Below are 15,865 nucleotides of genomic sequence, written 5' to 3' on the forward strand. Positions count from 1 at the left end.
GGGCTCTGGCAAGAGAGCCCTCAGTAGGTCCCTAGACTTAGCAAGTGTGAAGGGTGCGGGAGGTGCCTGGAAGGACAATATGGGCTTGTCAGGGTAAGGGAGAGTGCAGACGAATGTAAGCAGTGTAAATGCTCAACAGCAGAGCCCTCAACAACATCGCCAAGCACTTTACAATATACCTAGCCTCTTTCCCCCATGCCTTATTTTAATTGATGTTAAAGATTAATTCCAAAACATTTTACAAAACAATGAATGGAATTCCATTATAGTGACTATTTAAACAATTCAGTTCTATAAACAAGCTACAATAAAGATTCAAAATGTAACCATATTTGTAGCGTGGTCAAATTGTTAAATAGGTTATCATGCTTTGAAATTCGAGCAAGGAGAGAGAAATTTGGTAGTGTACTGTTTATTTGTTTCCATGAATGTTGTTGTTATCACTTGTGATTGTGATAAGTGAAACAGTGCAGTACTATAGTAGTCGGAATTGCATTAGCTATTAGCCTGTTATTGTGTGTGCATAAATGCCATGAATTAATTAACGTTGTAGTGCAAGTAGATTTCTATTCAGCCAGTGTTATGGGATTATTATTATTATTATTATTATTATTATTATTATTTATCTAAAAGTATTGTGGTGCTGGTCAGTGGATACTGGACCGATTGGGGAGAGGGAACAGATGGCGGCACAGCCCTGCCAGAGTAAAATGTCATAAACCGCTACTGCTTTATGGTTTCAAGGCTCTTTACATATCACCATTTTCCCGTACCACTGTCAAGGGTCTCTTAACTACAAGCAAAAATAAGAGTATACCTGAGTAAAAACTAATAAACTTCATTATTTATAAATTATATCAGAAAAATTATCCGCACACAGTTTGTATCCACCAAGAAATTAACTTTGTGAATATTTGCTTCCGTGCAGGGCTCTACTTATCAGAACCCTCTTTAATTGGAGTGTTAGTATTCGTTGTCTTAGGGAAAGGAAATGTTTTTCTTTTATAATTTTTTTTTTTTTTTTGCTAGGGGCTTTACGTCTCACCGACACAGATAGGTCTTATGGCGACGATGGGATAGGAAAGGCCTAGGAGTTGGAAGGAAGCGGCCGTGGCCTTGATTAAGGTACAGCCCCAGCATTTGCCTGGTGTGAAAATGGGAAACCACGGAAAACCATTTTCAGGGCTGCCGACAGTGGGATTCGAACCTACTATCTCCCGGATGCAAGCTCACGGCTGTGCGCCTCTACGCGCACGACCAACTCGCCCGGTCTTTTATAATTTACTTTATGTCACAGGAACACAGATAGTTCCTAAGGCAATTATGGTATAGGTGTGGGAATGGAAGTGACCCTCGCCTTAATTAAGGCACAGCTCCAGCACTTGTCTGGTGTGAAAATTAGAAACTACAGAAATCAAAGGAAAATATGAACGGTTTTGGTGAAATAAAAGAAGTCATACCAACATTTTAAATATTTAAGAACTAAATTTACTTTCTCATGAATCTGTAAAATGGGACAATATACAATGAAATAATTACTTGTACTACAATGATACTCAGTATAAAACTTGGGAGTTGTACTACCAAGTAGAAAAAAAAAAAAAAGGACACTTCCTTTTGAATTACAAATATATTAGCATTTACTTTTTAATATTAGTTTCATCATCAGAACTTTTGTTCAGTAACTTGCACGCATTGTGGGTTTGAGTTACAACTAATAATAACTATAATATATTACTGTAGGTCCGTTTTTATAACATTATTCTTTGGGCCCATATAATTGAATAGATTTATTTCTATGCTTTATAACATTTGTTAGCTATACACATCAAACAAAACATTCCTGAGAGCAAACAAAACCACATAATACATACAGTGAATACATTCTATTACTTTCAAACTGATTATTATTATTATAGATATTCTTATATTGAAACACATAACTACATACAGTAGTTTCTTTATTTACTTTCACACTTTTTCAACATCCATCTCGCCATGAATTGCTGAAAACAGCTGTGTTTTACGGGTAACATCAAGGGACATAATCACGTCGCTATCAAGGTAAGAGCAAAGATGGACTTAGAAAGGGTTCTGATTGATCGTGTAAGTCTAGCAATTGGAAAATATTTGTTTTATATTTGGGGTCACTTCAATTTTATATATTTTAAAATTATGTATTAGCCATTTCTTATAAAAATCCCTCCACAGAATACAATGAAATATCAACTGTCTTTCATAAGACTGTGTGGCATTATATCTCCTCACAAATATTTAGTAATATTGATTTGTCAAAGACAGTATTAATAACTAGCGATGAAGGGAATGGTTGACTTCCCGAAACATGTATGGTTAAATAAATAGTTTCATTTTAATAAGTGTTTTGACAAGGCGGATTCAAATAAGACTATTTTAAATAGTTCTGTAATACATTCAAATACAAAATAATCGCTTATTTGATTATTTCATTTTATTTAATTATTCGATTGTATTTCCCATTCGATTATTTTTTGATTATTTATTCAAAAGAATGAGGCAATCAAATAGTGAATATTTTTTTTCCATTTGATTATTTTTCAATTATTTTTTGATTATCCATTCGAAACTCCATTAGAATCAATGAGGTAATTGAATAGTGAATTTTCCATTCAATTATTTTTTCAATTATTCATTCAGAACTGCATTTGAATGGATGAGGCAATTGAATAGTGAATGCTTTCGAAATAATCAAATGAAAAGTGATGTTATTTATTTTCAACATTTGGAGATACATTTGTAAAGAGGCGTATTTCTATTTTTCATAAGAGTTCATCTATTTGCTTATTTCAATCGATTATCCATCCGACACACTTAAACCGAAAAATTGATTCATGATGAATTCAAATATTCTATGTGATACAACTGAATGATATTTGAAATCATTTGATTATTTTCTTTGATTATTTAAATAATCGGGTGGAGGTTATTTGATTATTACAAGTATTCAATTATCCTATCATTAGTAGGGACCCTCTTCGCCTGCCCAAGGAGTCGTGCCCCTGCTTATGCAAGTCCAAGAGCACACTGACCTGGTATGTATCATCTGGTAGGGGTCCCAGCTCAGGGTTACGAGTGAAGACCTCAACAGAATCTACGCCAGAGAAGATAGACTTCGGAATGTTGGAGATTGTGGAAAAGGCAGCCCAGTACTCAGGGAACAGTATGAGTATGCTATTCATCAGCAGCATTTGTTTCCCATGTTAGTGGGGCAGCTGCAGGGGTGTCTGTTCCCCATGCAAGGCCATACCCAGGGGGGAGGTTGAGGGGTGGGGTCAAAACCCCACCAAAATAAAAGTCAACTTGACAAATTTAAACAGCATATATCGGGTTTGAAATAGCTTACAACCGGTTAGAAATATTATAAAAACAAGAATTTGCAAAATACACAATTGAATTTAACCTATAAAATCTGAGCCTTCAATAAATGTTTCTCTATGTATATATTTAACAAATTTACTGCAAACATAATAGCCGATGACCTAGCTGTTAGGCCGCTTTGAACAACAAACTAAAACATAATAATTTTGGTGAGATATGTTCTTAATAAATATTGCACCATAAAAATCAATATCAATAAAATGGAAATATTTTTCACGTTATCGAACCACTCGTAGATTTTTAAAAAATGAATAAAACCACTAAATATTTTTAATACTTACAATGAAACATATTATTACCTCCATTTTTTTAACAAATGACAGAACTCTTTGTGTCAAACTGCACACACGTGTTAAAGCGTGTTCTGCCCACCAGATCACCAATAATTTTACCTTTCTACTTAAACTGTTGAGTTGTAATAAGTACTACTATAAAACTATTTCAAACTTTTGTCTGTAACATCTATTTGAAAGTAAAAAATATTTGTTATTAAACTGATAGTCCTTTTTCTTCCCCCCCCCCCCCGGAAACCTCTCCCACCCCACAAAATTTAACCCCCTTCGAAAAATGTTTCTGGGTATGGCCTTGCCCCCATGTAAGGCACGGCCTGAACAATTGCTGGCAGTACCTCTATACAATGATTCTGGGAGTGGCAAACCCATTGTAACAATAGCCTAAAAATTGAGTGATGGAATACCATCAACATCCAAACCTGGCAGGAGCTGGACAAGGAGAAATTAAAATGATGATTACTGGTTTCACATTCTATTAACAACTCTGAAAGACATTGCTGGATAAAAAAAAAAAAGAGATTGATCCAGAAGAAGGAAGAGGCGTCGAATAGTGAAATACATGACAGAAGTGGACAGGCAGCAGCATTTGCATCATTTAGGTGGTACCAAGCTCGATAGCTGCAGTCGCTTAAGTGCGGCCAGTATCCAGTGTTCGGGAGATAGTAGGTTCGAACCCCACTGTCGGCAGCCCTGAAAATGGTTTTCCGTGGTTTCCCATTTTCACACCAGGCAAATGCTGGGGCTGTACCTTAATTAAGGCCACGGCCGCTTCCTTCCCACTCCTAGCCCTTTCCTGTCCCATCGTCGCCGTAAGACCTATCTGTGTCGGTGCGACGTAAAGCAACTAGCAAAAAAAAATTTAGGTGGTACTTGTGGAAGAACAACATCAGCCTTAAGACCAAAACAGATTGAGCATGACCTAGAAATCTCAAGGGTCAATATAACCTGAACTTGATTAACAGCTGTACACCAAAAAATTTGGAAAAGTAAAAAAGTAAAAGTGGCATACCTCTCTGAAACAGACTCCAACCCATCGTCATTTAGGGAATGACGAAGAAGAAATTATAGAAATGAGGAGCATAACAGTGCTTGTAATCATAAATCTGATTTTATGAAGTTCACATGGCAAATGAAACATACTGCAATCACTGGATAGCATAAATGATTTCAAACTCATAATTATACGGAAGGAACAAGCTCAAATATATTTCTGTAGCAAAAATCGAATCAGCTTCCCACTTCAAGTATCTTGGAAGCACAATCTCGAAAGACAACACTGTTAGGCAGGAAATACTCGGCAGGACACAGAAAGCATCGAACTTCTACAGTCAAGTCAGAAATCTCCTCTGGGACTGCAAAATACCACAGAAAGCGAAAACAATCATGTACCACACTTACTTCGTACCAATCCTCATGTACGGTTTAGAGACATGTACCCCACTAAACAAAGACTTCAGTAGAATCCAAGCAACTGAAATGAGATTCATTAGAACCATGAACCAAACAACCAGAAAGGACAAGATCAGAAATGAAGTGAACAGGAAAGTAGCTGGTATTGAGGTTCCTATTATCAGTGTCATAAAGAAACGCAGACTTCAGTGGTATGGGCACATAATGAGATTGAACAGGGAAAGACCTGCCAGAAAATATTCCGACCTTAATCTCATAGGAAGAAGACCACAGGGAAGACCAAGAAAACGTTGGATAGAGACTGTAAGATCAGATGTGGAGGAGAGCGGATACAAATGGGAGGATGTACTGGATCAGAAGATGTATGAAGACAGAAGAAGATGGCGAGCGCTTGTACACCACACCTGGGAAACTGGAGTTGGGAAATGATGATGATGATGATGATGATGATGATTTCTGCTATATATCCTGGTCTACAGAGCCAAGAATAATGGCTGCGGCCGTGAGGATTCGTCGTGCTCACCACACGAAACCTCGTAATCTACATGCGTTTGGGCAGAGCAGCGGTCGCTTGAGAGGCCAAGTCCCTTGGGGCTGTTGCACCATGGGGTTTTTTGTTCTGCTTTATGTATTCTGAAAGTTTTCTTTTCATTAAAGATAGCAAATCAATCCATGGATAATTTGCAAATCAGATTGTCTGCACAGTAATATTCTTCTCGGCAATATTACTAGAAACTGCACACAATGCAGTTAAAGTGTGGTAAAGAAATGGCTAAACACTTTCTAAGTCACAGCTTTGCAAATTTAAATGTGAGCGTTTTGTGGGGTAATGGATAAGGAGGGGGATAAAACCTGAATATGACCTTAAAACATATCAAAAACTTCCTAATATCTCCAACGTACATGAGTTCAACATTAAGCCATATATTTATAAAAACCCAGCCAACACAAATATAAACGTGCAACACTGACAACTTGTGTATAGAAATATTTAATAACATTATTACATATTAACATTTAAGGGTGCAGAACTATACATAACCTTTGTTTGTAGCCAAAGAAATCAACATACATTTAAACTCTATACAACATCTTATAATATCAAATATACAAACATTTACACATACAGTAGAAGGTGATGAGTGGGGGTGGGGTAGATATTCGACACAGAAGGCACTGGATAAGTCCTCAAGAATATTTTCGTGTATTTCATTCAATGAAATGGTAATTTTACATGTTTCATAAAGGCATTAAAACGTAGTTCACTTCAAAACTACAAAGATGCTACTCTTAATGATTATAGAATGTGGCTTATTGGTATAAACTGACAATGACTTGAAAATTTGTTATTCAAAAGCAATTTTAGAAAAAAGACACAACTCTGGAAGTCTTTCGCTCTACTTATACCTGATTTAAGAAGAAGTGACCTTAAGCCAGTCACTTAGTTTGATAATACTTTTTGGAATTCACTATCATTTCTACCAAGCAGATAAAAATGTCATAGCATAGTACTTCACTTTCAAATTAGAATTATTTATTACAGCAAATACAAGAAGTTTATCACTTTCAGTTTGTATGACAAGAAAATAATCTTGATTGCAATTTTCTTCCTCCTGCATTGAACAGTCATTTCTTCATGATGTTCTTTTTGTTAAATACCCACCTAACACTTCTTTAATTGGAAGTATACACATATAATTACCAGTACTTCTGAATAAGAAACAGCTCTTACGTCCTAATGGTTCCGATGCATAATACTATACTGAACCTAATACTGGCCAACTTTTAAACTAGGACTTGAAGGTTTATATTACTTGGTGAAGTACGGTAACACATAATTTTGTAACAACTTACTGTAATTTATAATTTTTTAATATATGTCGACTACTTCCTTTTCTCGGATTCTTCCCAAAGTGGTTAATCATTCAAACTTTACAAAAAATAAATGATCAACTGCTCAATTAGAACCAAGGTATATTTTTAATCAATGTTTATAATTATGCATCTCTTGAATGGTACCTTTCTTTTTTCTGGTCACAATCTACAAATAATTTATATGTTTGGAAGTGAACTGTTATATTATCCACCACGTTATGCAATTATGAAAACAAAATTTACTGTTTTCCACTGCAAAAGACAAGTCGTAAAATGCTCTCTTTCAATTTTAAGTGCTATCATTGATTTTATCCGATAAGATGACAGTTTCAGTGCATTCTGTATTGAATCCAGGAAAATTACATTACATACATACAATCATAGTAATGATTTTTTATTTTACATTTGTTCATCTTACAATTGTTCTGACAGGTTTACATAACAACTAAAGCAATATGATTATTGACATTATTATAATATGTATTGTTATTTATATAATATTCTAACACTGTTCTATAAACGGCTTTGGCAAGTGGATGTGTTTATACGAAGGAAAGGTGAGAAAATATATGTTGAATCTGAGTTACATGTTGACTTAAGAGAATAATTTAGATTTATCATTAATATACTGGGGGCAGAGCTTCTACCCTTCAAGATTTAAGTTGACAAAATTATCAATTACTTGAAAGCCACCAATTTTCTGTGTCACAGAAATAGATAGTAACCAAAGCCTTACTGTATGTGAAACATAGCACATATATGCAAATACTCTGCACATATATATTATTTGGAAGTTAGCACCAAAGAAAGTATGATATCAGCAAGTATTGTTCTCATGCCTGGCATTAAAAGCAAACTTCAACTTCAAAAAACAAATAGCAATCGCAGAGTGTTCGCGTCCAAAAAGCTAAGCATAAGGACATCAATAATAGGTTGATTATATGAATGAAAAGAAGCAATTCAGATGCACAACTACAGTTTGTTTGACAACTGAAAACAATGATCTACGGGAAGATGGCGATGATAACAATGATTCTTCTGCCAGTTATAATAAAGTACACAATTATAAACTTTAAAATCTGATAGCATATATTTTGCACATATTCTTTTTTTAAATGTAGTTCTATTATTTCACAATCCTACTTCCACCTGCACAAGAGTATAAGGATAATGATAAGGGTGAATATTATGATACATTGTTTTAATAGAAATTGATACTTTATGTAAGAATAATTTCTTGTAACTCAAACACAAATTAAAGCTAGTTTTTCTTTCTTTTTTTATTATTTCTCCTCCTCAAATTAGTATGTGCAGATTATTTGCATAAGTATGGTATTTTTAACCAACCATTCAACTTACAACGTATAATTAAGTTTTATTTAACAAATTTTCTTGAATGGAGGTCTTATAAAACTTCACGATAATTGCAAAATTATTCAAGATGCACTGAGAATTACAAACAGAAGTACCTTATAATGTAACATGTAAAGCAGATTCAACTGTATATTTGAATAGATGTATACAGTAGGACATTAAGAAGCTGTTTAAACAATCTTATCTGCTTTCCACACATTCTTCAAGGCATTTAACTCAAGAGGGATAAAGCCTTTACTTTCAAAATAATTTCAACAACAATGCTATTTTCATTATTTTTACAAGAAAGAAACGTCCTACTGTAATATCATTTATATGGGCCACAGCAATGAAAGTAGGAAAAGAAATAAATAATGCCCCTATAATATACAATGTGACTAAAGAGGGAGTTTTCCGTGATGGTTGAGCTTAAATCTAGAACACTTTTATAATGAATAGGTGTGTAATGTGATGTGAAGTGGATACAGGATATCAACTGTGCAGTGTTTACTCAACGCAGCTTGTTTGTAGTAACTAATAAAATGGTTTTAGCTTGGTTTTAACACAGAGATTTGTGCAACCTTGGCAGAGCATGCCTCTCATGAGATTTTAAAAATGGCCAAAAAACTAAAAATGAGATTTTGGCACTATTAAACACTCTAAACTTTAAGACACATTGTGACCATTTTTAAAGGTCCAGCAGAAACATCACACCTGTATTACCTTTCTAACTTAAGTGTTGGTTTCTCTCACAATTAACTCCTTTTAAAATTCAAACCAGTAAGGCAAACCAGTTTTTGACTACCTTCAAACTTTGCACAAATGTGCTGAAGATGTAATGTTGCTAAAAAAAAAAAGAAGCATAATACTGTATTACATATTATTCTTTTGACCTCCCTAAACCAAGTTTTAAACCTGAAAACAAATAAATGGAGGTTCCTAAAATAATATTGAAAGAAAGACCAATTAAAAGAAAGAGCCATAAGAGCTCAATTTACATCCAATTTTGTTTGAATTTTTCTCAATTTATACTTTATTAACTTTCTCACCAAATTTGGTGTGGGATCAAGCTAAAATTAACAAAGACAGAAAATTAAGTAGGTTCCCCCCTCCCCCTCACCAAATAACCCAACTTGTGTTTATGAAGCTTACTCATCTCCCTAATCCATTTTTGTAACTCTGTACATGACAAGGAAGAAAAACAATTGAAAAAAAGCAAAGAAAACTTTAAAGGATTTGGTGAATTATATGAAACAGAGCTGCTTAATACTTTTTTTTAAGGCAACTGTATCTACAAATTGTATTAAATTCTAGAAAACATACCAAATTTTGTAAAGAATTGCAAAATTTATGTCTTGAGCACAATTCTCATTTTAGTAAATATATGAGAAGTAGGACAAATCTTAAGCTACACTTTATAGTATAGCACAAGAAATTCCTGGAATAAAATGAACAAATTATATCGCATAACATATTACGTCAGTTTCAGAAGAATGTGTCATTAAAAGCAACTACTTCAGAACAACTTGCCTCTTCGTATGTGATGTTATTGTTTCTTCATTGTTTCATCACATTTTGGAATGCAAAAATCAAATGATGTGTAATGTTACACAGATTTCCTGAGGACAAGAATACTTGAACTGATTTAGGGTTGTGGCTGACAATTTACAAGCACTGAAAATCAATGCATAAATGAAGACAGAATTGAATCATATTTTGAAAACTGATTTCCACAATTATTTCCAAAAACTTCACACATATTTGCAAAAAAGAATTCCTGCCGAAGGGGTTTACTTTGATGGTTTCTTTTTAATTATTTAATTAACCCAGTTAAAGTACTTTTAAAAGTTACTATATAAGCAAAAGTATTAAGTTTGTTATATCATTTTATCTTGTTTGTCATCTTATGTTTCAATCTTTATATAATGTGTTTAACCAAGAACTTCCTATCAGAGATAATAAGCATTAGTAATGTATTCATACTTTTCTCACAGTTGATATCCTGTTAACATGAGGCAGAACTAGTTCGGTCTGAAAGACTTTAACTGAATAGTTCTTGTTCTGGTGATGATGAGTTTGTTGAACTGGACTGTGTTGCTTCCCCTCCTCTCCTCGGATGCTGCCGTCAATGCTCGAACAGCTTCTTCCGTTCGGCCACCATCCCGCCGAGAGGACTGGCCGGTGTGGAGGGGAGGGGGGCAACCGATAAAAAAGTCGACTGTCGACTTTTGGTTGGACAACTCTGTTTTGGAGACCGCGTCAATTCTGTAAAAAAAAAATAATAATACATGTAGAAAAGTACAAAGGTTAAATTGATACATACATAAGTCGTATAGAGAGAAGTAGGAACTCTTAATAGGATAAACACAATGGCTTATCAGCATGAGAACATCAAACAGTAAAAAGAGAAGGAAAGAATGGACACAGCACAGTGAAAAGTAACAACATCGAGATACCAAGAGGAGAAAGACAAGGGAAAAGCATCGTGAAAATTGGTGGTCAAAGCCTTGAAATTGTTAACAGTATTCAAATACAGTATATAGGGAGTGACATTTTCAAATACCTACACAGTGAATTAATGCAGAATATAGGGTTGACGATGATGATGATGCTTGTTGTTTAAAGGGACCTAACAACTAGGTCATCGACCCCTAATGGTACGAAATGTAACGACAAACTAAAAGTAAAAAATTCATCCACTGACCAGAATTCAAAACATGATGATGAAGAATGAATGGGTGAATATGAATTTAATATTATCAGCGGATCCAACTCACAATAAGTCACTGAAAATTTTTAAAAATTCATAAATCGATCCACTGACTACAATTCAAAAAGACGACGGTGAACATGCAATATGAACTTAAAACAATCAGTGGATCCGACCCGCAATGCCCCACCTTAACAGAAACTCAATAGTATTACTGACCAAGGGACTGCTTCCAAAGCACAATATTGAATCAATAATGCTTGTTGTCTAACGGGGTCCAAAAATCCAGGTCAATGGCTGCTCATAATCACTAGTAAAGTAGAACCATGGTATTTCTCACGTTGCAGTGCTACTCAACAGTAGCATAGACTCACAGTGCTCCACACATTATGATACTACTCACAAGTATTGTACATTGCACAGGTAACGCAGACCTATGGTGTTTCTCACAATGGTACTAATCACAGGCAATGTAAGCCCGTGGTGTTTTGCATATAGCAGTGCTAATCACAGGTACTGTAAACCCACAGTGAACCCACTCTCTGTTGCTACTAATCACAAACCTATTGTGTACCTAACATAGTGGGTTTTTTTTTTTGCTATTTGTTTTACGTCGCACCAACAGAGATAGGTGCGTGTGTATTCTTCATCTGTGTCCCCCACCCACAGGGGGAAGTATAAGGCTGGATTAGCAAGAGCATGCAACAGGCATTCTACCAGAGCGTAAGAAACCTTGTCCGTCATAAGGAAGTGTAAAGAGATAATGTCCAAAAAGCGTTATGCACCATACTGACTTACATGGGCATAATTTGAGTTAGTTTATCATCATATAGGTAGCCTATACAATTTTTCAATCATCATTTTGTTTCACTGAGCTAAATTAAACAGAGTAACAAGGGGGTGGGGGGCACTGCCACCACTTGTCACCCTCCCAAATTATGCCTATGTTGACTTACGCAGCTGAGACCTGGACAGTGACAAATAGGGAGGAGAGTAGAATTCAAGCCAGCAAAATGAAACACCTAAGAAGTATGATAGGAAAGACACGGAGAGACAGAGTGAGAAATAAAGATGTCGGAAAGGAAGTCAGAATGGAAAACCTCATCATCATCATCATCTGGAGCATTTTCAAACCACAGGCTGGGTCTGCTTGGAGCATAAGCCTCTCCATCGTTTTCTGTCTATCCACCACGTCTCTTCTCTCACTGTCGTTCAGTTCCCTCCTCTTGCCTCAATGTTCTTCTTTACACCTTTCAGCCATCTGTCGTCCTCTAGGTCTCCTTCTCTTCAACTCCATTTCTAACATCTTTGTTGGTATCCTTTCTTCTCCCATTCTCTTAAACATGCCCATACCACTGCAGCCTAGATTTTTCTATATTTTCCTGTAGGGGTACCTCATTCACCATCTCCCGAACTCTCATTTCTTACTTTGTCCATTCTTGTTAAACCTACTCAACACCTTTGAAACTTCATTTACACTGCTTGTATTTTACTTTTATCCCTCTCCTTCATCGCCCACATTTCTGATACATATGTCAGAAATGGCACAAAATAAGTCTTGTAGACAACACCTTTACATCTCTGTTGTACATCCCTGTTCCATATCAATCCTCCCACACTCTTAAAGAATCCATTTGCACACCTTCCTCTTTCATTGATTTCCATCCTATTTCCTCCATCTGTGAAGAAAGATTATGTCTTGAAGAAGCTGTCAAACTTACAGACTTCAGTCCGACAGTGGGTTGATGCATGTTTCAGTGCTAACAGAGAGTATTTTGAACATGTCCTGTGAGAAAAAGTTCTATAGAATTTTATGTGGTGTACTGGTACATTCTATTCCTGTGTGTCTGCTATGATCAACATACTATCGAGCAAGTTGGTTGTGCAGTTAGTGTCCAGAAGCTGTAAACTTGCATTCAGGAGATTCTGAGTTTAAATCCCTTCATCGGCAGCTCTGAAGGCTATCTTCAAGTTGCTGGGAATTGGGTTTGAATGCAAGCTTGCAATGCATGAATCAGGTGGTGTAACTAACTTGGATAGTTAATTTAATGTTGTATACTTTTATAATTCCTCAAGAAATTTTGGAATGAAGATTGGTACTGCAAAAAGCAAGACTTTGATCATGATGAGAGGTAACATAAAATCTAGAGAGTTATAAGAATAGGAAATGAACCTCTTGAAGTAGTGAACATATTTAAATATTTGGGCAGCATGATGTCACAAGAAGGAAAGTTTGATGGAGAAATTGATTTTAAGAATACAGCAGTCTGTAAGTTTCTGCCAGTGTGCGAGAGACATTGTATGGAACAAAGATGTGCCAATGAAGTGCAAGAAGGTTTTATACTCGTCCTACTATAAACCTATTACTGACCTATGCTTCAGCAGTCTGGACATTGACTAAGCGGAACCAAAGTAAGATACAAGCAGCTGAAATGAGGTTCTTGAGGAGCATACGGGGAAAGACAAGACGAGATAGAATACAAATTGTGGAAATAATGAGAAGCGTGGGAGTGTGTAAACTTCAAGAAGAGAATGATAAAGCAAAGGAGAGAGAATACTACAGAGAACATTCATGGATACAGAGACTGGAAAGAGGCCTAGGGGACGGCCTAGAATGAGATGGAGGAACTCTGTTGTGGACTGTATTTCAAATAGAGGAATAGATAGCAATAAAGTACTAAAAGAGGAGTGGTGGAAAGATTGAGTAAGGTGGAGGGCTTTGGTAAACTTTTTTTTTTTTTTGCTATTTGCTTTACGTCGCACCGACACAGATATGTCTTATGACGACGATGGGATAGGAAAGACCTAGGAATTGGGAGGAAGCAGCCGTGGCCTTAATTAAGGTACAGCCCCGGCATTTGCCTGGTGTGAAAATGGGAAACCACGGAAAACCATCTTCAGAGCTGCCGCCAGTGGGGCTCGAACCCACTATCTCCCGAATACCGGGTACTGGCCGCACTTAAGCGACTGCAGCTATCGAGCTCGGTCTTTGGAAAACTACCCTACCAAGAGAGGATCTGGAAACAGGAATGGGTGAAGAAGAGAAGAAGAATACTTTAATAATTGGCAGGCCTGGTGATACTCTGCTGATCAATCAATGGTTGACAACAAGAATAACACAACTTGTGGAGATTTTTATTTTGCCACTAGAGTGTTTCCAACTACCAGATAAATATTACAACCTACATTCATTTACAAAGAATTTAGTTCCTCTCACCTGCACGGGAGAGAGCTGGCGGTTCCTCAGTGTTGTTATTCATGGTTCCGTGGGTCCCACCAACTGCGGTACCTGTAAAAAAATACAATAAGTATAATAAAGGTCCTATGAAAGATGTGAAACACGGAATTATTAATATAATTTTTCAGCAGCAAATACAAGGCCTGTTCAAAAAATAACCGAACTTTGAAAATCTATACCAGACCATCTCAGGCTGCATGCACCAGTGCATTGCGTGGCGCAAGGTGCATAAGACAACTTTGCTAGGTTGACCAGAGTGCAGATCCCCACTCCTTGATCTTGAGCAAGAGCTCTGTCTCTCTCTTTCCCTACGCCTGTCTCGCTCGATCCAACTTTCTCCCCTTTCCTCAATTGCTCTGCAGCGCTCCACAATCCAAGCAGAGTTGATCTGAGCTTAGCCGAATCGCCCCGAAACAAAATGCTGGTCTGAACCAAGCCGGATCGATGCACGGCGCACGGAACCTCTGCGCCTGGAATTGCACGTGTGAGATTTTGGGCGTTTGAGAGGCCCTGATGTATACTCATCATCATTATTTCTCGTTATCCAGCTGTAGCCGGATAGGGGCAAATATGGTTCCTCTCTACTTTCTTTGGTCTTTCCACCACTCCTCCTCCAACACTGTGTCCCAGTCCAGGTTTCTTTCTTTTTAACTGCGTTGGATTGAGTCCTTCCATCTCAATCATGGTCGTCTGCGGCCTCTCTTTCCTTACATTTCCATCACCTTTCTTGGCATTCTTTCGTCACTCATTCGCTTTGTGTGTCCAAACCATCTTAGTCGGCTCTTCTTTATTTTATCATTAATTTTTTCCACTCCAAATTCTTCACGGATTTTCTCATTCCTTATTTTGCCCCTTCTACTCTTCTGTATCATACTCCTCAAGAACTTCATTTCGGCTGCCTGTATTCGACTCTCATCCTTCTTTGTCACTGTCCAAGTTTCTGCTCCGTAAGTTGTTAAGGGTACGTAATACATCTTGTACATAGTTTCCTTTGCTTCCATTGGAACACCTTTGTTCTATAACATGTTTCTTACACTATGACAGAAGCAGCTTCCAGCTTGAATCCTTTACTAATTTCAGCATCCAGTCGAGCATTCTCCATTAATTCACTCCTCAGGTATACTATTTAAAAAAAAAAAAAAAAGAGATAGTGTCTGCTTGTTTGTTTGTTCCAGATAGTCTCGAAAACTATTCGGTCGACTGAGCTGAAATTTGGTAAGGATACAGCTTGAAATCCCGAGTCATGCCAGGGATACTTTAGATGTTGATATGTTTCACCGTAAATGCAACTCAAAAGCTTTTGAGACTGTTGAACACACAAGTTCAATATAAATATTACACTATAACATACCTGTAAAAAAAGTTTTAAATGCCTTGCACTGTATATTGGAGTGGAGACAAAGCAGGACTTCAATGAGATAAGTTCCAAATTTCAAATTGCTAGGCATCTAGACAGAAACAAAAATATTTCTAAATACTGAATGTTACTTGATAGAATCTGATAAAAAGCCTCCGTGGCTCAGGCGACAGCACACCGGTCTCTCACCGCTGGATTCCGTGGTTCAAATC

General features: G+C 36.5%; 1 protein-coding gene across 1 annotated transcript in view; it reads right to left on the reverse strand.

Annotated features, from left to right (window-relative positions):
• Nucleotides 1-6,074: 6,074 nt before the first annotated feature.
• The window catches only part of osp (outspread), a 558,133-nt gene continuing 548,342 nt past the window's right edge, over nt 6,075-15,865 (reverse strand). The window contains exons 27-28 of the mRNA XM_067157021.2: nt 14,276-14,347; nt 6,075-10,613 (exon numbers count right to left, since the gene is read on the reverse strand). Coding sequence (XP_067013122.2) covers nt 10,474-10,613; nt 14,276-14,347 — 212 coding nt within the window. The 3' untranslated portion in view covers nt 6,075-10,473. The remainder of the gene's footprint in view (nt 10,614-14,275; nt 14,348-15,865) is intronic.

The sequence above is a fragment of the Anabrus simplex genome, chromosome 13 (assembly GCF_040414725.1).
Source record: "Anabrus simplex isolate iqAnaSimp1 chromosome 13, ASM4041472v1, whole genome shotgun sequence".
NCBI lineage: Eukaryota > Metazoa > Arthropoda > Insecta > Orthoptera > Tettigoniidae > Anabrus > Anabrus simplex.